The 24,882-nt window shown below is 48.1% G+C and overlaps 1 protein-coding gene across 5 annotated transcripts in view; it reads left to right on the forward strand.

The window, feature by feature from the left end:
• Nucleotides 1-24,676, forward strand: part of LOC120747617 (uncharacterized) — a 44,915-nt gene extending 20,239 nt beyond the window's left edge. For 3 of the 5 annotated variants that reach the window (XR_009208708.1, XR_009208709.1, XR_009208707.1), the window contains exons 6-11: nucleotides 19,999-20,163; nucleotides 21,290-21,448; nucleotides 22,571-22,726; nucleotides 23,009-23,186; nucleotides 24,074-24,227; nucleotides 24,521-24,676. Coding sequence is in view for 2 of the 5 variants with exons in the window: in XM_058424310.1 (XP_058280293.1) it covers nucleotides 19,999-20,163; nucleotides 21,290-21,448; nucleotides 22,571-22,726; nucleotides 23,009-23,186; nucleotides 24,521-24,530 (668 nt within the window). In the remaining 3 variants the exon portion in view is untranslated. Of the gene's footprint in view, nucleotides 1-19,998; nucleotides 20,164-21,289; nucleotides 21,449-22,570; nucleotides 22,727-23,008; nucleotides 23,187-24,073; nucleotides 24,228-24,520 lie in introns of those variants that run through there. The other 2 variants (XM_058424310.1, XM_058424311.1) reach the window with 2 other exon arrangements.
• Nucleotides 24,677-24,882: the final 206 nt, after the last annotated feature.

Here is a 24,882-nt window from a genome sequence, read left to right on the forward strand (position 1 = left end):
GAGACACTGGAATTCTGGGATCTACTCAAGAACAAAGGACTCTTAAAACAGAAAACTAGAGTAGAATCCAGAACTGAAAGTAGTACCTCTGGACTGGCGCAGAGTTAAGACTATCAGCCAAAGCAGCTTCATTCGGTTGCCGTGACCTGAACCGTTCCCTATCGGCAGGACACCCCTGAACAACGAGCCCAAATCAACTTCCCAGGTATGCCCATGAGAATGGAAGCCCCAGCCTTGCTGTGAGGTGAAGCTGTCTGCACCTCCTCCTCTGCGTTGTCAAAGGGAGCAGCAAGTGGTGCACGTGGCCCCTTGAGCCCCTGTTGCCATAACATTCACCTTATTCAATAAACTGTATTAAGTTAGTAGCAAATGTTAAGAATTGACAGTAGTTGACAGTAGTTGACATTAGTAGTAGTAGTCATGCTAAGGCTTGGTAGGCCGCATGTAACCTGCAGATGAACTTTATAGCAGATTTTGTAATGTAAGCAGTGTAGCTAAGGAGTGTATCCATTTATCTAGGGAATGTACCTTTGGCAGAAACCTAAATGTCAGAAAGATAATTGTACCAGGTGGTGAAAGTGAAGTAAGAATTTGTAATGATGAAGAAATCATGTAAAGAAACATATAAAAACCCTGTGATTTTTCAGTAAAGATGGGGTCTTGTCTTTGGACGCTAGTCCACAGACTCCCGGGCCCTCAATAAAGCACCGCATAAACGACTTCGGTTGTTTGTGTTTTCTTCGGATCGGGCAACAGTTTTCTGGCGACCCAGATGGGACTCCGAAGGTGGCTGGGACGGTTCACGTTCTGATCCACTCCACGCCGGCTCCGAGTGATTCTCGGGAGTCATCGGTTCGTGCCCGACCCCTGCGCCTAGCGGACGACCACGAGAGGTAAGCCCGAAGGTGCTTTATTTTCTGGTTCTGGTTTGGGTGCCTGCTCATAAGACGAGGCGGTGATCCTCGCAGAGTTGGGCTAAGACGTCTGGTTGGTCTGGGAAGCCTAGGCGCCGGCTGTCAGACGCGGCGAAAGCTGCGCAGGTCCGGCACTTGCCCCTCGCGGCGTCGAGAAGCGGCAAGTTGGTTTGGTCTGGTATTTATCTGGTATTTATCTGGTATTTATCTGGTGTTTCTCCTGTTAGGCTGTTAATATTGCTTGTGGTTATTATTGCTTGTATATTGCTGGGCTGATTGCTGCTGCTGCTGCTGCTTTTTGTTGTGCTCGTTTGTGAAATTGCTGTACAGTTGAAAGTGAAACCGGTTCAAAATGCCGCTTGAAGTATTTAAGTCTATGGTTCAGTCCGATAAGAATATACCGGGAAATACCCCGTTAGGATGTTTATTGAAGAGATGGAAAAGTGAAGGGTTTTTCCAGGAGATGAGTAGGAGTAAGATGATTGATTATTGTAATCATTGGTGGCCAGAATATGAACGAGAAGGGCCGTCTTGGCCAGAAAATGGTACTATAGATTATGATACTCTGAATTCATTAATGCAGTACTTAAAAGATAATGAAAAATGGGATGAGGTACAGTATTTGGACTTGTTTTATTTACTGCGCCGTAAAAAAGGAGTGGCAGACGGAATGTGGAATAATGGTATTAGAAACGAAAGAATCTGGGTGCGGAGGCTGTAAAGAAAAATCTAAATGTGTCCAATGCTTAGCATTAACCTCTCGACCAGAAGAGGACTTATCCTTAATGGTGTCACCCTGTACAACTTCTGCTACACCCCCCCCTTTTGCTGTCTCACCCTCCCTTGCTTTTTCACCCCTCCCCTCTGTCTCACCTCATTCCTCTTTGTATCCACCGTTACCAGAGAGCAGTTCAGAGGAGGAGGAGGAGATAAAGCCAAGAAATACTAAAAAGGTTACTATACGTTCTCCAACCTCTTCCCCTGTTTCTTCCCAAAATCAGCGAAATACTCCGCTCGCGGCACGAACGAGACAGGGACGTAAGAATTATGGGGAACCCCAGCTTATCGCCCCTTTAAGGGAAGCTATGGGGCCCCAAGGAGAGAAAGTGCTTGTAAAAGTACCCTTCTCCCCAGGAGATCTGGTGATTTGGAAACAGTCAGCAGGCAGTTATCGTGAGAATCCTGAAAGAGTGGCACGGGTGGTTAAAATGATTATTAAAACCCAGAATCCAGATTGGAATGACATGCAGGTTTTGTTAGATACCTTAATGGATTCCACTGAAAAGGAGATGGTGTTGCGGGCAATGAAAGAGCGCGCTCGAGAAATGATTAGACTGCATTTAGCTGGAGGTACAACTGTAAATGAACTGGTACCAAGTGATGATCCGGGATGGGATCCGAACGGGGTTGCAGGGAGGGAAGCTATTAGGGAATATCAGGAATTGTTAGTAGAAGGAATCAGGACTGGAATGCCTAAAACTATAAATTGGTCAAAATTGTATACAGTTAGACAAGATAAGAATGAATCACCCTCAGCATTTTTAGAGCGACTTAAGAAAACTGCTAGACGCTTCACTGATTTGGAAATTGACAGTGAAGCAGGAAAATTGCAGCTTGCCTTAATCTTTCTGGGTCAGACACAGGAGGATATACGTAAGAAATTGCAGAAATTAGAGGGACATGAAACTCGAGACTTGGATAAAATGTTGGAAGTGGCTTAGAAAGTTTATAATAATAGAGAGAAAGAAACGACCAAGAAACAGCAGGCGAATATATTAGCTATAATGCAGCAAGCTGGTGACAGAGGAAGAGGCAGAGGTGGTTTTGGGCGCAGTCGTGGCTTTGGACGCGGCAGGGCAGGCTTTCAGAATATTGGATTCGGAGGACGGGGGATAGCCCCTTCTGGTCCCCAGCAAGGAGGGATTGCTCCCAATCAGTGTGCGTTCTGTCGTCAGATAGGACACTGGAAAAATGAGTGTCCAGTAAAAGCTGGACTGGGAGGAATGCCAGGAGCACCAGTGAATAGTTCAGCAGGTTACCCCATGAATCCAGAAGGTGTCGCCCAAGCATTAGTTTTGGGAAACTATCAGAATCAAAGCTGACTAGAGCAGGATATAAAAGTCAGAATTGACATTGATGGAGAACCAGAAGAATTTATTGTTGATACTGGGGCATCATATTCGGTTTTAAATAAAAGACTGGGACCTATTAGCAATACTACCATACAGGTAGTGGGAGCAACAGGACAATTGGAAGAAAGACCCTTTTTACAACCATTAAACTTGAAATTTGGAGGAAAGGAGTTAGACCATCAGTTTTTGTATATGCCTAATTGCCCCAAACCATTATTGGGCAGAGATTTATTGTCATTATTGAATGTCAAAATTATATTTGAGCATGGAAGGGTAAAATTAGAGGTTCCGGGAGAAGAAATCGCTAAACTGTTTGTAATAAAAGAAATTGATCCCTCTCCTATTCCCATTGAAGTGGATCAGGCTGTAGTACCTTGGGTATGGGAGACGGGGAGCCCTGGTAAATCAAAGGCTGCTCAGCCGGTGGTAGTAGAATTAAAGGAAGGAAAAGAGCCAGTCAAAATAAAACAATACCCAATTACATTAGAAGCTAGGAAAGGTGTTGCTCCTTTGATAACTCAATTTTTAACACAAGGGATTTTGCAGGAATGTGAATCAGAATTTAACACTCCTATTTTTCCAGTTAAGAAACCAAATGGTAAGTACCGGTTAGTGCAGGACTTAAGGGCAATCAATAAGATTGTAAAAGATACTCACCCAGTGGTTGCCAATCCGTATACTCTATTAACATCTGTGTCAGAAAAGTTTAAATGGTTTTCTGTTGTTGATTTGAAAGATGCTTTCTTCTGCATCCCTCTGGCATTGGAAAGTAGAAAATATTTTGCATTCGAATGGGAAAGTCCTGACACTGTAAGGAAGAGACAACTCACCTGGTCTCGCCTGCCTCAAGGTTTTAAAAACAGCCCAACGATATTTGGAAATCAATTGGCAAAAGAATTAGAAGAATGGAAGACTACCGAGGTAAGAGAGTCACCTCTCTCTTATGTCATTCTCCAGTATGTAGACGATATCTTTCTAGCAACAGAAGAAAAAGAAACGTGTTTGAAATTGACTATTGCTCTATTGAACATGCTGGGTCAGGCTGGCTACCGGGTGTCAAAGGAGAAAGCGCAGTTACTAAAGGAAAGTGTAATCTATTTGGGATGCGAAATCACCCAAGGGCAGAGACGGTTGGGAGTCAATCGAGTGGAAGCAATTTGTGCTATTCCCCTTCCCAGGAACCATCAGGAATTAAGGTCTTTTCTAGGAATGGTGGGGTGGTGCAGGTTGTGGATTTTGAATTTTGGACTTATAGCTAAACCATTATATGAAGCTTTGAAGGAACCACGGCTAAACTGGGATCGACAGAGGAAAAAGGCCTTTGAAGACCTGAAACAGGCCCTGAAAGAAGCTCCGGCGTTAGGCCTTCCCGACTTAAATAAAGACTTTCAGTTATACGTGAATGAGAGGCAGAAATTAGCGCTGGGAGTGCTAGCCCAGAGACTCGGTTCATGGAAACGTCCAGTAGGATATTTTTCGAAGGAACTGGATGCAGTAAGTGCTGGTTGGCCGTCATGCTTGCGGGCAGTTACGGCCACAGTGATCCTTATCCAGGAGGCCAGGAAATTGACTTTGGGGAGGAAAATAGAGGTATTTGTGCCTCACATGGTACTGGCAGTTTTGGAACAAAAGGGGGGTCACTGGCTTTCATCCAGCAGGATGCTACAATACCAAGCAATTCTGAGAGAACAGGATGATGTGGATTTAAAAATGACTAATCATATTAACCCAGCAGAATTTCTCCGCAGTGAGCAGGAAGAAGGAGAACTAGCACATGACTGCATGGAGGTGATTGAACAAGTGTATGCCAGCCGAACTGATTTGAAGGATGTCCCAATGGAGAACCCGGATTGGGAACTGTTTACTGATGGGTCCAGCTTTGTGGAAAGTGGTACCAGGTATGCGGGATATGCAGTGGTAACAGCTACAACCGTAGTAGAGGCAAAGGCCTTGACCCCTGGAACCTCCGCTCAGCGAGCTGAAATTATTGGACTCACTAGAGCCCTAATGCTGAGCTCAGGAAAGAAAGTGAATATATGGACTGATTCTAAATATGCCTTTGGGGTGGTGCACATTCATGGTGCCATGTGGAAGGAACGAGGGTTGTTGAACTCTCAAGGAACTGCTATCAAATATAGAACTGAAATTCTAGCCTTGCTAGACGCAGTACACCAACCCGAGAAGGTTGCGGTAATGCATGTGAGGGGTCATCAGAAGGAAGAAGGGAAGATCTATCAAGGAAATAGACTAGCCGATATCACAGCACGAAGAGTGTCCAAAGAAGTATGGACCCAAATGGCCTTGATACCTACCAAGGTGAGTCCTGCAACTCCACATTTGATCCAGGAACCAAAGTATTCTCCAGATGATGAAAAACTAGCCTCACTGCTGCTAGCGCAAAAGAATGGAACTGGATGGTATGTAACAAGTATGGGACAAGTTGTAGTCCCCACCCGAATTATGAAAACTATTTTAGAAACTGAACATAACAAATGCCATTGGGGAGCAGAAGCATTAGTAAAATTTCTAAAAAGAGAAGTCATTTCTAACCAGATGTTAACATTGGCAAAACGGGTGAATGCCATGTGTCCAACCTGTTTGAAGAACAACCCAATAGTTAGGAAACAGATCCAGTTAGGGAAATTACAAGTGGGGCCCGAACCAGGAGATTACTGGCAAGTAGATTTTTCAGAATTACCAAAAGCAGCAGGAGAACCAATCCCATGGGGAATTGTTCCTGTGGGACAATTGCCGAATGCCACTGTAAATGTTACGTGGAATTGCAAAGTTGAAACCAAGGAAAAAGGGGAATGGGTAACTGTATGTGCGATCTTAAGTTCGTCTAGAGTATCCAAAGAGCAGTGTGAACAGATGCCAGGTTATTATGCATGGGATCACCCACAGATACCAAGAAGGTGTTTAGTAATACCTGAAAAGACAACGTATACTTGCCAAGTATCTAGGGTATGGAAAAACAGATATGAGAAAGAAGAGGTATGTCAAAATGATACTAAAATAACCACCATGGAAGAATGGAAAAGTATTTGGGGACCCAGCTTGTTAGAAACATATAGTTACTTAGGAAAGGTAAACTGGTGCATAGAATGGAAGGGAAAAAGAGAACAAGACTATGGAAAGAAATCATCGCAGAAAGACAAGTTTCGCCAGAAGGGGAGAGCAGTAGGGTTATGGAATTGTTCTCAAGTTCTCACTTGTGATACTAAAAATCAAATAGGGATAGAGCCAGTAAAAATTTTGTTAAAATGGGGATGTGAGTGTAGGGGATATAACCATTCACTTAAAGGAAAGATTAGGGGCCGATGGGATTGTAAAACTACTACTGTAAGAAGTCCCGGGAACCTAGTCTGGGTGACAGGACATGGACATTGGACTACTCATATGCCAGTAGACGGCCCGGTAACCCAGATAACATTAGGGGTTCCCACATTATGCCCCTTTTGGAAAGAGTCAAATTTAACTTGGGAAGAAATTAGAAGAAGAATGAAACGGGAAATTGGAGATGACGTACCAATTGAAGATGAATGGCACGAACCTGACGCTGGAGTTGCAATTGGGTGGGTTCTAGAATCACTCTTTACACCTGTAGCTGCTTTTAGGAACAGAGAAATGCTGTACAAATTGCTAGGGCAAACTGAAAGATTAGCAGCAGCCACCAAGAAAGGATTCAAAGATATAAATTCACAATTGCAAGCCACATCCCGAATGACTTTGCAGAATAGGATGGCCTTAGATATGCTATTGTTAAAAGAGCATGGTGTGTGTCAATATTTAAAAACAAAGATTGACCATTGTTGCATCCATATTCCAAACATGACTTTAGAAGTAGAAAAAGATATTTCTCAATTAGAAACAATTGAATTTAAAACAAGAGATATTGAGAAAGAGGCACAACACAATTGGATTGGAGAAATTTTTAAATCTTTAGGACTTTCAGTTTCTGGATGGGTGTCGTCAGTGATACAGAATGTTCTGTTATTTGCAGTCTTACTACTGATTATTTGGATAGTGTATAAGTGTGTTTTAGGAATCATTGAAAGAGAAACAAGACGCACCAGAAGAGTGATGAGAGCCTTAACAAGAGATAATGAGAAGTACCCACCTCCTCCGAAGTATGAAATTGCCGTCGGGCAAGAAAATCCAGCATTTGAAAGACGCAACGATAACTAAGAGTTGAGCATTCTTGCAGAAGACTGAAGAATGCTCAAAAGGGGGGAATTATGTTGCCATCACATTCATTTTATTCAATAAACTGTATTAAGTTAGTAGTAAATGTTAAGAATTGACAGTAGTTGACAGTAGTTGACATTAGTAGTAGTAGTCATGCTAAGGCTTGGTAGGCCGCATGTAACCTGCAGATGAACTTTATAGCAAATTTTGTAATGTAAGCAGTATAGCTAATTATGATAAGGAGTGTATCCATTTATCTAGGGAATGTACCTTTGGCAGAAACCTAAATGTCAGAAAGATAATTGTACCAGGTGGTAAAAGTGAAGTAAGAATTTGTAATGATGAAGAAATCATGTAAAGAAACATATAAAAACCCTGTGATTTTTCAGTAAAGGTGGGGTCTTGTCTTTGGACGCTAGTCCACAGACTCCCAGGCCCTCAATAAAGCACCGCATAAACGACTTCGGTTGTTTGTGTTTTCTTCGGATCGGGCAACACCCCCACCAAGAGCTGATTTCTCGAATAAAGGCATTAAAAAAGAGCAGGTTTCCTTGCCTTTGATTTGTTCATAACAAGACCCTTGGAAGCTGACACTCTTTGGAGAACCTGCTCCTTACTCCCAACCTCACCGAGTCTGACATCGCCCACCTGGGACTAAACTCCCAAAACATAATTTACAAAAAAAAAAAAAAAGTGCACTTTCATTTACAATTAAAATCTAATTAAATAATTAAAATTTAATCACCTTTTTCTTATTTATAATAATATAAGTGTATGTTTCTACATATGTTTCTATAGACCTAATCTTTATATTTATATAAAGAAATCTATACATTTTAAGCAATCAAAAAAATTTGACTCATTGGTTCTTAGTGACACAATTCCATTAATTATTTGACCACTATTTGCTATTGATTTCTCCCTATTTATGCAAATTAGTCCTATTTTTAATCCTTTTGCCATCTTTTCTATAATTTTCTCAGGCAGGGTAAAAGGAGACACTTTGGGGTCCATGGAGACATTTCTGGGGCACACTTGGGGGAGTTTGGGGCCTGGGGAGGGAATTTGGAGAGAATTTGAGACTATGAACGACACTAAGAGGAGCCGGGCGGGCACTTGGAGGGGAACTTAGGGATTCTGTCGGACAATTCGGGGTCCGGGGGAGCACTTGGAGGTCAGGGAGGGGAATCTGGGGGCCCTTCGGGGTCCGGGCGGGCACTTGGGGGGCTCTGACGGGGCTCTCTGCGGCGCGGGGGATGATGGGAGTTGTAGGCGCGGGTATAACACGGTTCAATCGGGCCGCGGAGCATCACGGGGGTTTTAGGCGCAGCTCCATAGGCTCTCAGAGCGGCGCAGGGCATGACGGGAGATGAAGTCACGAATAGAATAGCGGTCTACGGGCGTCAAGGAGCATGCTGGGAGCTGTAGTCCCGGAAGTGGCTGTAACGGAGATTTTCGGGGTACGGGAAGGCACTTGGGCGTCACTCTTGCGTCCCAGCCGCGACTTGTGGTCCTCGGAGGGAACGTATGTGGTGCGGGAGCTCTTGGGGGGGAGCTTGGGAGCCTCTCTATCCAGGCTCTTTAGGGCTCGGAGCACGGCAAGAGTTTTAGGAGCGGAACTGTTTTATGAGGGGCTCTGATGCCGCGGGGGATGATAGGAGATGAATTCCCAGGAGTGGCTGTAACGGCATCAATTCAGAGGATGCGAAGTCGCTTCTGGGGAATCCCGAATGGGCGCTGAGGGGACACTGAGGCATGCTAGAGGGTCTGGGGGACACTTACGGGACACATGCCGGGGAGGATACCGGCGTTCTGTGGAGCGCGGGGCTGACGGGCGATGTAGTCCCGGCTGCAATGGGGCTCTATCGGGCTTCGGGGAATGACGGGAGTTAGAGGCAAAAAGAAAAGATGGCGCCGGCACCGCCCCTGAAGCCCCGATCTCCAGCGGTGATTGGCTGCGAGCGGTGATGGGCAGGAGCCTCCGCAAATAGGAGGCAGTGAAGGCGGGAACAGCCCATTCCACCCCTCCAGTCCCTTCCAGTACAGCCGAGTTCATTCCCAGTACAGCCCAGTACAACCTCAGTGTCCCCCCTGTCGCGCCCACTAAAGCCCAGTTCATCTCCAGTACAGCCCAGTATACCCACAGTGCCCTTCTGGGCCCTCCCAGTACACCTGAGTTCATTCCCATTTCCTTCCAGTTCCACTTGGTGATATCCACAGTATGTCCAAGTGTCCCCCAGTCTTCCCCACAGTGTTCCCAGCTACCCTAGTTTGTCCCAGTATGCCCCAGTATCACTCACAGTATCTCCAGTTTGCCCCACTATCCCCCAGTATCAGTCCCAGTATGTCCCAGTATGTCTCAGTGTACCCCCACAGTCCATCCCAGTCTGACCAGATTCCCCCTCAGCATTCCCCATGTTCCCAGGTTGTCCCAGTCCTCCCCAGTATCACTCCCAGTATGTCCCAGTGTCTCCCACAGCGTTCCCAGTGTCCCCCAGTATGTCCCAGTCCTCCCCAGTGTTTCCAAGGAAACTTGAACTGCTCACAGTTGCCGTGGCACCCAAACCCAGCAGTGGGATCAGTGCAGTGTCCATGGCCACAGCCCCTTGTAGACCTCCTGAGGAGGGACCCTGGATCAATATCAATCACAGAATGCTGCAATCACCTCTGCTCCAAAGAGAAAAGTAATAAAACACACCCTTTATAACAGGAATGTGTATTTCTTAGAAGCTCTTTGAAATCTTTCTCCATAACTGTTGTAGAAAACATTCCTAATGAACTGCACCAGACCAGAGGGAAATCAAGGCAGAGCCATGGTTTGTCAGGACTTGCTTGATCCCAGTGTGCCCCGTGGTGCGTTTGGTGCTGAGCCCTCAGGGCCTGAGAGGAGATTGCACAAACCTTTCCAGCAGTCCAAGTCACAGGAAAAACCCAAAGTGTCTCACAGCATTCATGGGTCCAGCTGAGGTCCATCCCCAACACAGGCTCCTCATGGACTCCTTGGAGGAGAGAACTGGAGGCCATGATTGCCCCAACACCTCTCAGAGACTCAGTGTGGCAAGGACAACCTAAAGTACCTTAAAAAACTTGAATATCTCAAAGCATCAATGAGCTCCACTGAGTGTCAATACAAAGCCTCTCAAGGGACTCATTAAATATTGGATAATTGGAGGCCATGACTGCACAAACCTCTCAGGGATTCAGTGCCAAAAAGTAGCACTTTAATGACTCTTGAGTACTTTGAGGCATTATTGAGCCCCACTGAGTGTTGTTACTGACAAAACATCTCCAGGGGCTAATTACAGCAGATTAATTGGAGGCCATGATTGCACAAACCCCTCAGAGACTCCCAGGCCAAAGCAAAACCCAAAGTCCTTTGGAAAACCTGCAGTCCCTGGGAGCATTAAGGAGCCCCCCAGGGCCATTCCTGCCCAAGGCTCCCCAGGGACTGGTCCCAGCAGATCCCTGAGGCCACTGGGATGTGGGGGATGCTAAGGGCAGGACAAGGGGCTGACAGTGCCCAGCCTTGCTGGGGCTGTGCCAGGAGGCCCCAGGGCCTCAGGACAAAGGGGTCTCCTCGCAGCCCTTGGTGGCACAGACCCTGCAGTGCCCCAGGGCACCAAGACTTGGCTTCTCCTGGGCACTGCCAGCCCTGCCAGTGATGTGCGGAGCGAGGACTCTATAACTCACAGAGTGGTTCTGAGAGTAGGTATGAATTTATGCAGCGCTGAGGTGCATGGGGATAACTCCTCAAAGACATGCACACCTGGGAGCTTTGTTTCTCCCTTATTATCTCTACAAACTAGGGTTTTATGATACACCTAATACATATTCATTTTCTAACCCCGCCTGTCCCCGCTTCGTATTAAAATTAGTTCCACGCCTATTTGAGGCTGCGCACTGCTCCTTATTGATCACTCTGGTGGTTGTCGGGGGTCTTTGGGGATGAAGCACATAGTCATCCTCTGAGTTGAACTTTTCAACTTGTCTCCTTGCGCATGCTCTTTTGTTCTTTTGGCCATCTTCTATATCATGTTTCCCATTTTGGGGCCCAAAGAATGCGTAGATGATCAGTGCCAGGTGGGCATAACGGTGACCCGAGCCCTAAAGGAGGAATTTAGAAGTCCCACTGGGGCCAGGAGAGAGAAGATTTATCTGCTAGGGGACTTGAAACTAATATGTAACAGACTGGTGCTTTTAAAGAAGAGTTCTCTGTTAATATAGTGTGCTCTTGCCAGGCACCCTTGCTTTATTTTCTTGGTCTCACTCCCTCCTCCCCCAGCAGCTCCTTTCTCGGTTTTACACCGATTTCCTGTAAATGCCTTGAAAACTGAAAGTGAAAATGCTCCTACTAGGAAGCAGCTCCTTGGGCGGCGTGGGGGGAAATGGGCACACCCAGCGGCCCCTCCCTGCTCCTGGAGGCCTCCCAGAGGCACCGGGAATGCACGGGAGGAGACTGGGAGCACTGGAAGCCAACTCCACGCTCTGGTGGCAAACAGGCTACGTGGCTTGACTTAGGGGCATCAGGAACACTGATTTTCACAACTTCATGGCTTAGAAAACCTCCATTTCACTAGTTTGGGTGCTATAATAGTGATATGAGGAGCTTTGGAATGGAAAAAGATCATTTGGGGGGCTTTGGGGATCCAGAACACTGATTTTGGCTATAGAAAATACAAGCTAGAGAGCTAGAGAGCTCTGAGTCTCAAGAAAGCAAATTAGGGGTATTTTGAACTCAGAAACACCCATTTAAAGATATTTTGGTGTCTGAAACACCAATTTAGGGAGCTGAGAAACACTCATTTAGGGAGGATTTGGGCTCAGAAATATCAAATTAAGGAGTTTTTGACTCCCAAATCAAAAACCTATTTAGGGAGGGTTTTGCTCACAAGGGCTGGCAGACTGACTATACCCCAAACCCACCATGGCAAGTGCCGTGTGCTGTGGTGGTGAGAACAACCACTGGATGACTGCAAACATACCCTGTGTCCCGTGTCACTGCCTGGGACACTGTCCCAGGCCTTGAAAACACGTTTGGGGGACACAGCACTGCAGAAAGAATGGAATCAATGGAAGGCATTTCCAAAACAACCTTATGGACACCTGACCAAGAAGCAGGCGCTGAATGGATTTATCGCATCCCCTGTGATGGACCAGCCTCTGGAAAGATGGAGTGATGGAATGGGCTGGTGAAGATGACAGCAAACAAAGGGTGGTGGCACTGTAACATTCTGTTGCAAGTGATGTTATTCTTGCATCAAGAACAAAATGAAAGGAAGTGATGTATACTGAATGGTTTTCACTTTGAGAAATCACGCTGAATAGCAAAAGGAACGTGGTATTAATTTAACATCTTCAGATCCCTTTGTTCAGGCTTTAGGGAAGGAAAATAAAGAGAAAATGATTAAATGTTGTTGTTCTATGTGTAGCACGGGACACATCTGCTCTAAGCATTTAGATTGTCAAGAAAAGAAGGTTTATATGCAGTTGCAAAGCCTAATGCACAGTGGACTAAAAAGGCCAGCTCCCAGTGCTCCCAGTCTCCTCCCGTGCATTCCCGGTGCCTCTGGGAGGCCTCCAGGAGCAGGGAGGGGCCGCTGGGTGTGCCCATTTCCCCCATGCCGCCCAAGGAGCTGCTTCCTAGTCGGGGCATTTTCACTTTCAGTTTTCAAGGCATTTACAGGAAGTCGGTGTAAAACCGAGAAAGGAGCTGCTGGGGGAGGAGGCAGGAGCCCTGGGGGTGAGAAGGGGAGCAGGCGGGGACGGAGAGGGGTCGAGCGGGCGAGGAAGAGCGTGACGAGCCCCCCGGTGCTCACACCCCCCACGGCGGAGCTGCTTCTTCCCAGCCTTGTTCCAGGTAGGGTGACAGCCCCTTGCTCCTGTATTTTCCCCACGGCTTGCTCCTTCTGCTCCCGAAAGTAATGTTTCTGAGCCAAAAGCTCCCGAATTGGAGTTTCTGCACCCCTAACAATCCAGTATTGCTTGTTTTGATCTCAGAAGCTGCATACATGTTTGTTTTGATTTTTTTTTTCTGAGCCAAAACCATCCCTAAATGGTTTGGAAGGCTGTGCCTGGGTGTTGGTGGAATGCAGTGGGAGGGCAGAGGCTCTGCCAGGAGGGAGTGTCGGGGAGGATGAGGATGGGAGGTTTGAAGAGCATCTGGGGTACATGGAGATCCTCCACAAGATGGGCAAAGGTTGACTTGCGTGAGTGAGCAGTGGAGGGGTCAGAAAGCGGGGACACTGTCTTGGCAGTCTAGAAACTGCTTGATCATCAGGGGAGAGTTGGCAGAAGAGCTCTGGGAGCAATTTGGAGGAGTCTGCAGGCCAGTGAGCAGGTTCCCATGGGGAAATGGCAACTGCCCTGGCATACATGGCCAGGCAGAGGGTTTGCCCCCTCTGCCCAGCACGGTCCACAGCACACCTGCCCAGTGACACGGGCACTGTTGGCAGTCAGGAACCACTGCACTGGTGGCTAACTGAGGGGGGAATCCTCCAGCTTGTCCTTCAGGTGTTGGTGAGATTTCCTTAAGAATATCAGTGTCTGCAACAACAAAACCAACAACAGAAGTGTGACACTGCCCAAACAGAAATATCTGCAGCGGAGCAATCTGCACCTGCAGTCGCCCATCTAGGCAAGGCCAATGGAATCCCTATTGGCAATGTACAGCAGTGACACCCCCTCTCACAAGACTTCATGGGCAGTGACTGTCCCTCTGTGCTGGGCACTGCTGAGGCCCTCAAGTGCTGTGTCCAGTTCTCCCAGGGAGAATTGAATGGGAAAAGGACGCTGCTCCCGGAACCATCCTGGGGCCTTCACAGGCCTTTGCTGAGGCTTGAAGGATCCCTGCTGCCCTCCAGAGTCCCCAGGGCTTTCAGTGCCTTTGCCTCTTTGAGGCCCAGCCTGTGCTGCAGAGGGTCAGGGTCCAGTCAAGAAGGATTGGAGGAAGACCGTAAAGTTAATATTTCATGGAATTCCCATTCAAAGTCCATTGTCTCTTCCTGCTCCACAGTCTGCAGATACGAATCCAGTACCTAATTCATTCCTACAAAGAGAAAAAATTGTCAATTCAGGCCTTACATACTTATTTAATTTTTTTTTTTCTATCTGATAGCAAAAATTGCTGCTGTGACTCTTGCTGCACATTAACTGGGAGGAAAGTAAAAAGTAAGTAGCATATTGATATAGGCACAGCCATGATTATAGGGTGCCATGATTTCATTGTGGGCAATTGTTTGTTTCTTTGACGTTAGCTGATTAGATAAATTTTAAATCTGAAAATACAATGAAATATTGTTTTGTAGAGTATAACTTAGTAATATAAAAATTAAAACAATACCTCATCTTAGCACCCCAACGAAAGCATAATGATATTTCACCACCACTCATACAGTCCTCCTGGATTTCACTCAGATACTGGTATTAATGCCAATGCATAATTCAAATGTCTAATTGATTGAGCCTCTCTTGGCAGACCAGACTCTGTTGGCTTCCGGCCAACAAAGGCATCACTGGCAATGCAGAAGAGAGATTTTCTTCTCTTTTTTTTTTTTTTTTTTTTCTTTTTTTCCTGGCTGTACTTTTTCTTTCTCCTCCCTTCCACCCCTGCTCCTCCCCGTTTTGTTTTCTTTTCCTTCTCCTCCCCTTTCCTCCTTTTGCCCCTGCCCTTTTCTTTTTTCCTTCAAAGCTTCAGCTTTGGCTCAGGATTAAACATCTGGCCCTGCATAAGATAATTTTCTTGTCTAAACCAGTTGTCAGGGCTCCTTCTAAATGTGTGAGAGACACAGAGAGAACCATTTTTCTCTGAGAGAAGTGAAGAATTCGGTGAGAAGCAGGGTGACCCATTTCTGGAAGCATAACCATCTTTCCCTGAGTGATGATCTGAGGTACACGTCTGTGTTCATAATAGCAGAGGACACATTCATGACAGCTCCACGTGCACATCATCTATTCATTGTTGCTGTTAAGAAGCCATCACTCTATTGCTCTGCTTTCAGGAGGAAGAACCCTCAACTATTGAGTGTTTTATGCCATTTATATTCTTTCCCTCCTTTCAGACCATAGCAAAATAGGGAAAGGTAGTGGGAGGAAATAGAGCAGGGTTCAGTCCTGGGCTTGGACCCGTGCAACAGCCATGGGCCCTGGGCCAGTGGCTTCTCTTGGGTCCCTGCTGGCATTTCTCTATTTACAGTCCTCAGCGGAGCTCTTTTTCCTCACCAGGGTCTATACTCCCTTTCAACACCAGGAAAGCTTTCTCAACATGTAGCAGCTTTTGGCAAAGGGTTCCTTAATTCAGTCCAGGTCCACTTTCGTCTGTGGAACATGGCCCTGGGCAAAGAAAAACAGAAAGTCACAAGGAGCAGACAGCACAGGGAAATGGAAGGCAAGAAAGAGAGGGAGAGCAGAGCGTGGCAGTGAGCTGTGCCCTGAGCAGACCCTTCCTCACTCCTGAGCAGTCCCTGTTTCTGCCTTCACCTTACCATTGTCCTCTGATGCTGTGGTCAGAAGGGACAGGCGGCTTTGTTGGAAGGGTCAGCAAGGCCATGCTTTCTGCAGCCAGCCGTGCAGAAGAGGCTATTAAGGAACCTTCCCAGTCTGACATTCCCAAGGGTCTCTGGCCATCACACTCCAGCCACCAGAGATGTTCAGTGCTGGGAGCCCCTCCACAGCTCCAGTGCCCCAATGGGCCCTGCTGGACTCCTCACATCCCCACACTCCCACTCAGCCCCTGTGTCATCCCTGCTTCCAGACCAGGTTTCCCACAGCAGAGTCTCAGATGTCTGATTCCATAAAAGCCATTTGTTCCCCGTGCAGTAACACAGGAACAGCCTGAGCTGTTCCTCCAACAAAGGAACCCCTAAGTTTTATCTCCTCACAGTCCTCATGCCCAAGGCTCAAGTGTGGGTCTTCCTCCCAAGCCCTCGGCTCCTGCTGGGTCTCTCAGTGTCCCTTCCCCAGCTGTGCCACCACTCTTGGTGCCCTTTGTTCTGCTTTGTTGGCAGTTCAAGGGCTCTTGTCTCAGGCTCCCACCTGGTGCTCAACTTGCATCTGGCACTGTAGCTGCCCCCAGCCACCTGCACCAGGTGTGTTCACAACCAGGAGGAGAGGGGAGTGGGAGTGAGGTGGCTTCAGTTTTCTCTTTGTTACTCAGTTTGCTGCTCTACTGGGAATTGCAGAGAAAGCAAAGCAATCGTTCCAAAGTCGAGTCTGGCTTGCCCATGATGGCAACTGGTGAAGGGATGTCCTGGGCTCTGTGTGAGCTCCTGAGTCATATTTTTTCCTCCTGTCTAGTTGAGGAGGGGAAGTGAGCTAAGTTTGGTTGGCATCTGCAGCCAGCCATGTCACTTGTCCTTTCTCCATAGATTCCTTTATAGCTTGTCAGGATAACCTCCAGGATTTGAGTCTGAAGGAATGAAAAACGGTCCCTTACCTCGGTGGAAAATTGTGGGTGGGGTTGAAGACCAGATTCTGCACTCTGCAAAAGCAGAAAATCTTAATTTTCCCCAAGGGAGATGATGTACATGTCTGTGAGAATTCTCAGAGCTCCAGAGCAGACAAGATTTAAGGTTAGGGACCAGGTGGGAGTACAGCAGAACATCTTATCAACTGCATTATCTTCTCTAGTCCTGTGACCACCACAGAGACTTTGCCCCTCTTTTCCCTTGCATTGCAGAGTGAACCTTGAGAAAAGGACACAGGAGACAAGAAACAAGGACATGGCTGAACCGAGTAAAACCTTAAGTAAGTAATAAGTATTACTTCTGTTTAGACAGTGGTGGAAGGGAAAATAAGTAATTTAAAAAACCCTGAGTGGATCAGAGGTTTGAGTAGTATAAGGGGCATATGTGTCCCAAAGAAGCTCTTCAATGCATTTTTTAAATCCTTATGGAAATATTGTAGTGAAGATTTCTCTTTTTAGTTTTTCTGCTCATGTGAGCCCAATGGCACACAAAAAAAAAAAAAAAAAAAAAAAAAAGTTCATGGCAGCATGTTCAAGGAGGCCAGTTTGAGTCTGCAAGTAAGTGTGGACTCATGGATCCCATTCCTCTCCTCTGTGGCCACCATCCTTGTGAACCTTCGGGAAGGGATGCGTTATCCCTGAGAGAAGTGACGCCAGTGGAGGTCTCTGCCCGAGGACATTGCCTGCAGAACCCCTTCCAGAGCACAGCAGAAGTCCTGGCCTTTGGGGAGGGATCAGTTTGGTCAGAGGGGTGACCTTTGACCAGAGGCACGTCCTACTCTAGCTGGGGGTGTTGCTGAGCAAGACTTTGAGGGGTCAGGCTGAAACGAATGTGCTAAGGGTCAGTGAAGGGTCCTGGGAGGTCCCTCTCCACGCCCGGAGTTAGGCAGAAGAGCCTCACCCTCTTGTGGGTGGCTGTGCTCTGGTGGGACTGAGGCACCTGTGAGGTGCCTGAGTGCTGTGGCAGCTGAGGCAGCTTCCTGGCCCAGGAGAGCCTCAGTGGGCCCCAAGGGTCAGAAACCCTCCAGCACTGCTGTGAGGCTCCTGGTCCACAGGACCTCGTGGTTCCTGGGTTGGCTGTGGGATGTGTTCTGCTCCAGAACCTGCTCAGTGCCGTCCTGAAGTTCCTTGGGGAAAGGCCCTTGTTAAATATCCTGTTTTCCTTTTGATTTTATTTTTATATGTACCTGCTCTCCAGTAACAACGGCTGCTGTGCTTCTGTCTGAAAACATCATAGAATGGGCATTCAGCAGATATCGTAAGTGTGTTGGATCGCATTCCTCTTGTCTGTGGCCATCCTTGGGAACCCTTGGGATGGGATGTGTTATCCCTGAGAGAAGTGAAGCCAGTGGAGGTCTCTCCCCCAAGGACATTGCCTGCAGAACCCCTTCCAGAGCACAGAAGGGCTGGCCTTTGGGGAGGGATCAGTTTGGTCAGAGGGGTGACCTTTGACCAAAGACACGTCCTACTCTGGCTGAGGGTGTTCCCTGCAATTGGTAATGCTTTTGAAGACATAGCACATCCCTTCTGGGATTTCCTTTCCTTTCCTTCCTAAAGGAGGAATCTCATCCTGAGCTTAGCTACAGGGACAAAGGCAGAAGCCTTCTGTGCAGGTGAGTGCCAGTCCTTGCCCACACTCTCTGGAAACTAAACCCTGCCAAGCAAGAAGGAGATCCAGAGCTCTGTGTGCATGAGGACCCAGTGCAGTCAAATCAAACAATCCCTCCTGTCCATAAATTCCCATTTCCAAAGGCCAGTCCTTTGTTACAATGCCCATCCCCATGCAGATGCCCAGGACCCCAGGATCCCAGGGTGTAGAGATGTCCCAGCAGTGGGCTTTTCCCAGCACAGACCCGGACAGCCTGGAGGAGAGAAAACAAAACCCCAACCTGTAGGAAGACCCAAGAAGAGACCCTCAAGAAGAGAGTTCGAAACAGAGGACTTGGTCATCCCCTGCAGGATGGATGGTCTCCCCTTCAAGCAAGCAATGTCAGTTTCCCACTGACACCAATCTTTTTCTACAGGAAGGAGAAAGAATGAGAAGACCAAAAAAGACATGGAGTGTAAGATGGATGTAGACTTCCAGGAGCTCAAGAAAAAAATGGAAGCCTTGCATGAATCGTTCACAGAATTGCAGGACAGCAAACAGTCTGAGCTTGAAGGCCTCAGAGCACAACTAGAGAACAACAAAGGTGAGCAGGGCCCTTGCCAAGCAGATGTTTCTCTCTGAAGGCAGAAGCTGCTCTACAGGCCGAGCACCCTGTGAGCTCACCCTGCTCAGCTCCTCAGAGGGGATGGGGAGGGACAGTCCTTCCTCAGGGAGCTGCTTCTGTGATCCATGGCACCAAAACACCTCCATGCTGAAGTGTTCTCTGCAGGTGCAGGTGGTCCAAGTCCCTCTTCTGTCCGTCACCTTTGCAGAGGGTGTGTGCTGGGAGTTCTCACATTGCCTCATACTTGTTAAGGTTCCCCCCTTGAAGTCCTGTTCCCATCTCCCTCCCTTTCCCCACTGCCCCTCTCCAGCTCTCCCACTGCTGGTGCCATGCTGAGGCACATGTGAGACCAGCCTTGTTTCCGTATGGATGATCAGCAGGGAGAGGAGCTTCCCTGAGCAGAGCCTGGACGTGTCTGTGAGCACAGGGCCTGTGGAGAGCAGCTCTGCCTGCAGGAGCTGGTGCTGGGAAGGGGAAGGAGTCAGCTGGGGCACAGACACCAGTGTGGCCTGGCTGGCCCCAGGCTGTGCCCCTGGGCCTGGCTCAGGGAGGACACAAAGTGTGTTGGGAATGGCCTCGTGCCCTCCGGGCAGGGAAAGGTGAGAAACGATCGGCCTTCCCTGACCATGGGTCCTGTTCTTGTTGTGGCTTCAGCCAGCAAACCACGGCAAGGAGCAGCTCAGAGGAGTCCAGGGAAAGCCCTGGAATTCCTGCGGGCTCAAGCCACTGTGGGCTTAGAATTATACCTGTGACCCACTTTTCAGAGCTGGACCTCTATTTATTGGGCTATAGAAAGCACAAATGAAAGGTTGAAAATGGGTTGAAAACTTGGTCTGGGTTTCTTGTCCCCTCCCTGCTAAAATCCGTGGTTAAAGAGAAAACCATTCCCAGATGCTGCCTTCATGGCCAAACGGAATTTCTGTGAGGTGAGGATTTCTAAGGGGGAATGAGGAATGAAAAAACCACACACAGGAGAGACCCTCTGTCAGGGAGGTTAAATCAGAGCCTTTGGGCATCCTTGTGTCAGATAGCTGATCTCCTGCTCAAAGAGGAAACAGCAGTGACCCAGTAACATCTTCCTTTCTTCACAGGAAACAAAGTGGAGGAAATTGTATGGTCCGTGAAATCCAGGCTGAAGAAATACCTCCGGCAGTTCTCACATGGAATTCGAACTCTGGAAGAAAATATAGAGGATTGGTCAGAGACCACAGAGTCTGAGCTTCAGCGTCTCAGACCAGAGCTGCAGAAGACTCAAGGTGAGCAGGGCCCTTGCCAAGCACACTTCCATCTCTTTGAAGGCAGAAGCTGCTCTACAGGCCAAGCACCCTGTGAGCTCACCCTGCTCAGCTCCTCAGAGGGGATGGGGAGGGACAGTCCTTCCTCAGGGAGCAGCTTCTGTGATCCATGGCACCGAAACACCTCCATGCTGAAGTGTTCTCTGCAGGTGCAGGTGGTCCAAGTCCCTCTTCTGTCCGTCACCTTTGCAGAGGGTGTGTGCTGGGAGTTCTCACATTGCCTCATACTTGTTAAGGTTCCCCCCTTGAAGTCCTGTTCCCATCTCCCTCCCTTTCCCCACTGCCCTTCTCCAGCTCTCCCACTGCTGGTGCCATGCTGGGGCACATGTGAGACCAGCCTTGTTTCCCTGTGGATGATCAGCAGGGAGAGGAGCTTCCCTGAGCAGAGCCTGGATGTGTCTGTGAGCACAGGGCCTGTGGAGAGCAGCTCTGCCTGCAGGAGCTGGTGCTGGGAAGGGGAAGGAGTCAGCTGGGGCACAGACACCAGTGTGGCCTGGCTGGCCCCAGGCTGTGCCCCTGGGCCTGGCTCAGGGGGGACACAAAGTGTGTTGGGAATGGCCTCGTGCCCTCCGGGCAGGGAAAGGTGAGAAACGATCGGCCTTCCCTGACCATGGGTCCTGTTCTTGTTGTGGCTTCAGCCAGCAAACCACGGCAAGGAGCAGCTCAGAGGAGTCCAGGGAAACCCCTGGAATTCCTGCGGGCTCAAGCCACTGTGGGCTTAGAATTATACCTGTGACCCACTTTTCAGAGCTGGACCTCTATTTATTGGGCTATAGAAAGCACAAATGAAAGGTTGAAAATGGGTTGAAAACTGGTCTGGGTTTCTTGTCCCCTCCCTGCTAAAATCCGTGGTTAAAGAGAAAACCATTCCCAGATTCTGCCTTCATGGCCAAATGGAATTTCTGTGAGGTGAGGATTTCTAAAGGGGAATGAGGGATGGATATAAAAAACCCAAACCGTCAGGAGAGCCCTGAGGAGAGATCCTCTGTCAGGGATATTAAACCCTTGAGCATCCTTTTGTCAGATAGCTGTCTCCTGCTCAAGGAGGAAACAGCAGTGACTCAGTGATAGTGTTCTTTCTTCACAGAAGAGGTCGAAATTGTATGGTCCCTGAAATCCAGGTTGAAGAAATACCTCCGGCAGCTCTCACATGGAATTCAGAGTCTGAAAGAAAATGTAGAAGATTTGTCAGAGACCATAGAGTATGAGCTTCAGTGTCTCAGACCAGAGTTGGAGAAGAACAAAGGTGAGCAGGGCCCTTGCCAAGCAGATGTTTCTCTCTGAAGGCAGAAGCTGCTCTACAGGCCGAGCACCCTGTGAGCTCACCCTGCTCAGCTCCTCAAGGGGATGGGGAGGGACAGTCCTTCCTCAGGGAGCAGCTTCTGTGATCCATGGCACCGAAACACCTCCGTGCTGAAGTGTTCTCTGCAGGTGCAGGTGGTCCAAGTCCCTCTTCTGTCCGTCACCTTTGCAGAGGGTGTGTGCTGGGAGTTCTTACATTGCCTCATACTTGTTAAGGTTCCCCCCTTGAAGTCCTGTTCCCATCTCCCTCCCTTTCCCCACTGCCCCTCTCCAGCTCTCCCACTGCTGGTGCCATGCTGGGGCACATGTGAGACCAGCCTTGTTTCCCTATGGATGATCAGCAGGGAGAGGAGCTTCCCTGAGCAGAGCCTGGACGTGTCTGTGAGCACAGGGCCTGTGGAGAGCAGCTCTGCCTGCAGGAGCTGGTGCTGGGAAGGGGAAGGAGTCAGCTGGGGCACAGACACCAGTGTGGCCTGGCTGGCCCCAGGCTGTGCCCCTGGGCCTGGCTCAGGGAGGACACAAAGTGTGTTGGGAATGGCCTCGTGCCCTCCGGGCAGGGAAAGGTGAGAAACGATCGGCCTTCCCTGACCATGGGTCCTGTTCTTGTTGTGGCTTCAGCCAGCAAACCACGGCAAGGAGCAGCTCAGAGGAGTCCAGGGAAACCCCTGGAATTCCTGCGGGCTCAAGCCACTGTGGGCTTAGAATTATACCTGTGACCCACTTTTCAGAGCTGGACCTCTATTTATTGGGCTATAGAAAGCACAAATGAAAGGTTGAAAATGGGTTGAAAACTTGGTCTGGGTTTCTTGTCCCCTCCCTGCTAAAATCTGTGGTTCAATGGAAAACCATTCCCAGATGCCGCCTTCATGGCCAAATGGAATTTCTGTGAGGTGAGGATTTCTAAGGGGGAATGAGGAATGAAAAAACACACACAGGAGAGCCCTGAGGAGAGACCCTCTGTCAGGGAGGTTAAATCAGAGCCTTTGGGCATCCTTGTGTCAGATAGCTGATCTCCTGCTCATGGAGGAATGATTAGTGACCCAGTGACATCATTCTTTCTTCACAGGAAAGAAGGAGGATGAAAGTTCAAATTTCTGCATGGAGACAAAAGTTCCGCAGCTCTCCTATAGAATTCAAACTCTGGATCCAGAGTTACAGGAGAGGTGGGAGTTCCCAAATCATGAGCTTCAGTTTGTCACAGCAGGCCTGGAGAACAGCCAAGGTGTGTGTCCTAGGGTGACTGTGTATCCCACAATCGTCTGTTAGGTGCAAAGGGGAGGGCAAGCGCGGTTTGTTTTTCCCCAGGAAAACTCTGCTCATCGGAGTGACCTTGAAGCGGGGGAGTTGGAACACTGCAAGACGAAAGAAGCTCTGTTGTTAGTTAGTTAGTTTAGTGCTAGCGTAGTTAGATGCTGTAGAATAGCTGAAGCTTTTTGCTTTTTTTTTTCTTTCTTTTTTCCTTTTTTTTTTTCCTTCCTTTTTTTCTTTTTTGCCCTCTCCTCAGAACTTTTCCAACCTTTCCAGATTAAGGACCTGGGGGAAGCACCAGGGGCCTCCACAGGGGACCCACCCCACCAAGACCAGCCCTGCACATCTCCTTTTCTCCCAACGTCAGCGGAGACGGAGCGGTGGAGCACAGTGACGACCCTCGAGGAGACTTTCTTTAAGTTTGTTATCCCTCCGTAAGCGGCACGAAGCTCTTGTCATCGGGTATTGTGCTGGGAGTGCTTTGCCTGTTTAATAAACAGGTTTTTTCCACTTCTCTCTGAGGAAGTCTTTTCCTGAACCGGTTGGGGGAGGGGAGGGGGAGCTTCCTGGGGGCGTTTCTCCCAAAATCTGCCTGAAACCACCACAGCAGATCTCACTCAGCCAGGCAGGGTCCCAGCAGGCTGCTGTGGCCTCGCAGGTGTCTGGTTCAGTGTCTGCTGACTCCTGGGCTGTGCAGACGGAGAGGGACCACCAGAGGGGACGTGCACCGGGATTGTGTAGGGACCTCCGGCAGTGAGACTCCCAGAGGTGTCTTTGGGGTATAGGTCACCGTTTGTAAGTGAACAGGTTCTCAATTTCAATAGCAGTGTTCAGTATTGTTGGGGAGGATGAAGCCAGAAAGCCCTGTAAATATGATTGCTTAGACTCTGAGAATGTGAAACCTGTAAATGAGATAGAATTGAAAGTAATTTTGATGTTTGAGATGTCCTAGCTACTGGATGTCTGGGAAAACAGCTATGTGACCAGCTGAAGGTCACCTGCAGCCAGACCCAGGTCAAATGGAATGTTCTGTCTCACCCCAATGTGTGGTCATCCACACCTGTTACCCTCCCCTGAAGTATCAGGTATCTGTGACCCCATTGGCACAAGCCCTGTCCCAGCCCACCTTGAAGCCTCCTGATAAAGGGTCCCGAGGGGGCTGGACGCCCTCTTTGCCTGGCACCCTTCTCCAAGGACTTTCCTCTCTTGGAATTTCCTCTCCCTTCCCCCACCTCCCTAGGCCTTGCCACGAGCTGCAGTCTGGCAGCTCAGAGCAAGGCCTCCTCATCCTTTACAACAAACCTCATCTTCTAAAACCCAGCTTCAGAGATCTCTCTTCTACATCCATCCACACTGTCCTGGAGTCCACAGCAGAGAAGCAATCTCTACAAGTATGACATAGGATCGGTTTTCCCATAGAGGGAATCGCAGGAATAGAGGAATTGCAGTTTCTGAAGGCTACTTTTGTTCACCAGGTAGCAGTTAATTACTGTGCCTCCCGTTTTTCTATCTGTTAGCAATGTCCTCTCCCCATTAAAAGGGAAAGAACTGCTTTCGAAACGGTATTGCAAAAAGCTTTAACTTCTCAAATTGTAATTTCTGTACAGTTCACCTTAAAGCCACGTAGTTCCAAGGCAGTGCGTAAAAAGGATCAAATTTTCCCTTTTTCCAGGCAATCACCTCAGTCAGTAGGAGAGGTGGTGTAGGTTTTGGACCACGAATATTGTACATGTCAAATGATACTTTGTCTTCTCAATATACATTCCAGGTGCTTCTGACTTGGACGGAGTCTTTCCAGACGTGAATCAAATATCACAAACACTGTTTTGCTCTCCCTCCTTTCTACGGAACACTTGGTCTTTGTTGGTGTGAATGAATAGAACTAGCAATGTATCCTAAAGAATTTTGATGTTCCATTGATGCAAACTATGATTTCAGTAGATTTTGCCTTCCTATGGAAGAAGGGATTCAATTTAGAATTAAAATGTCCATAAATAAGGTGTTTCAAAAAAGTGATGTATTTTATGGCTAATAGATTGCAATAATGTTTTTGTACCTCTAGAAAAAATACTTCCATAATCTGGAAAATTCCTATATCCTAGGAAAATGATAGAGGAATATTGATGAAAG

The sequence above is a fragment of the Hirundo rustica genome, unplaced genomic scaffold (assembly GCF_015227805.2).
Source record: "Hirundo rustica isolate bHirRus1 unplaced genomic scaffold, bHirRus1.pri.v3 scaffold_110_arrow_ctg1, whole genome shotgun sequence".
Taxonomy (NCBI): domain Eukaryota; kingdom Metazoa; phylum Chordata; class Aves; order Passeriformes; family Hirundinidae; genus Hirundo; species Hirundo rustica.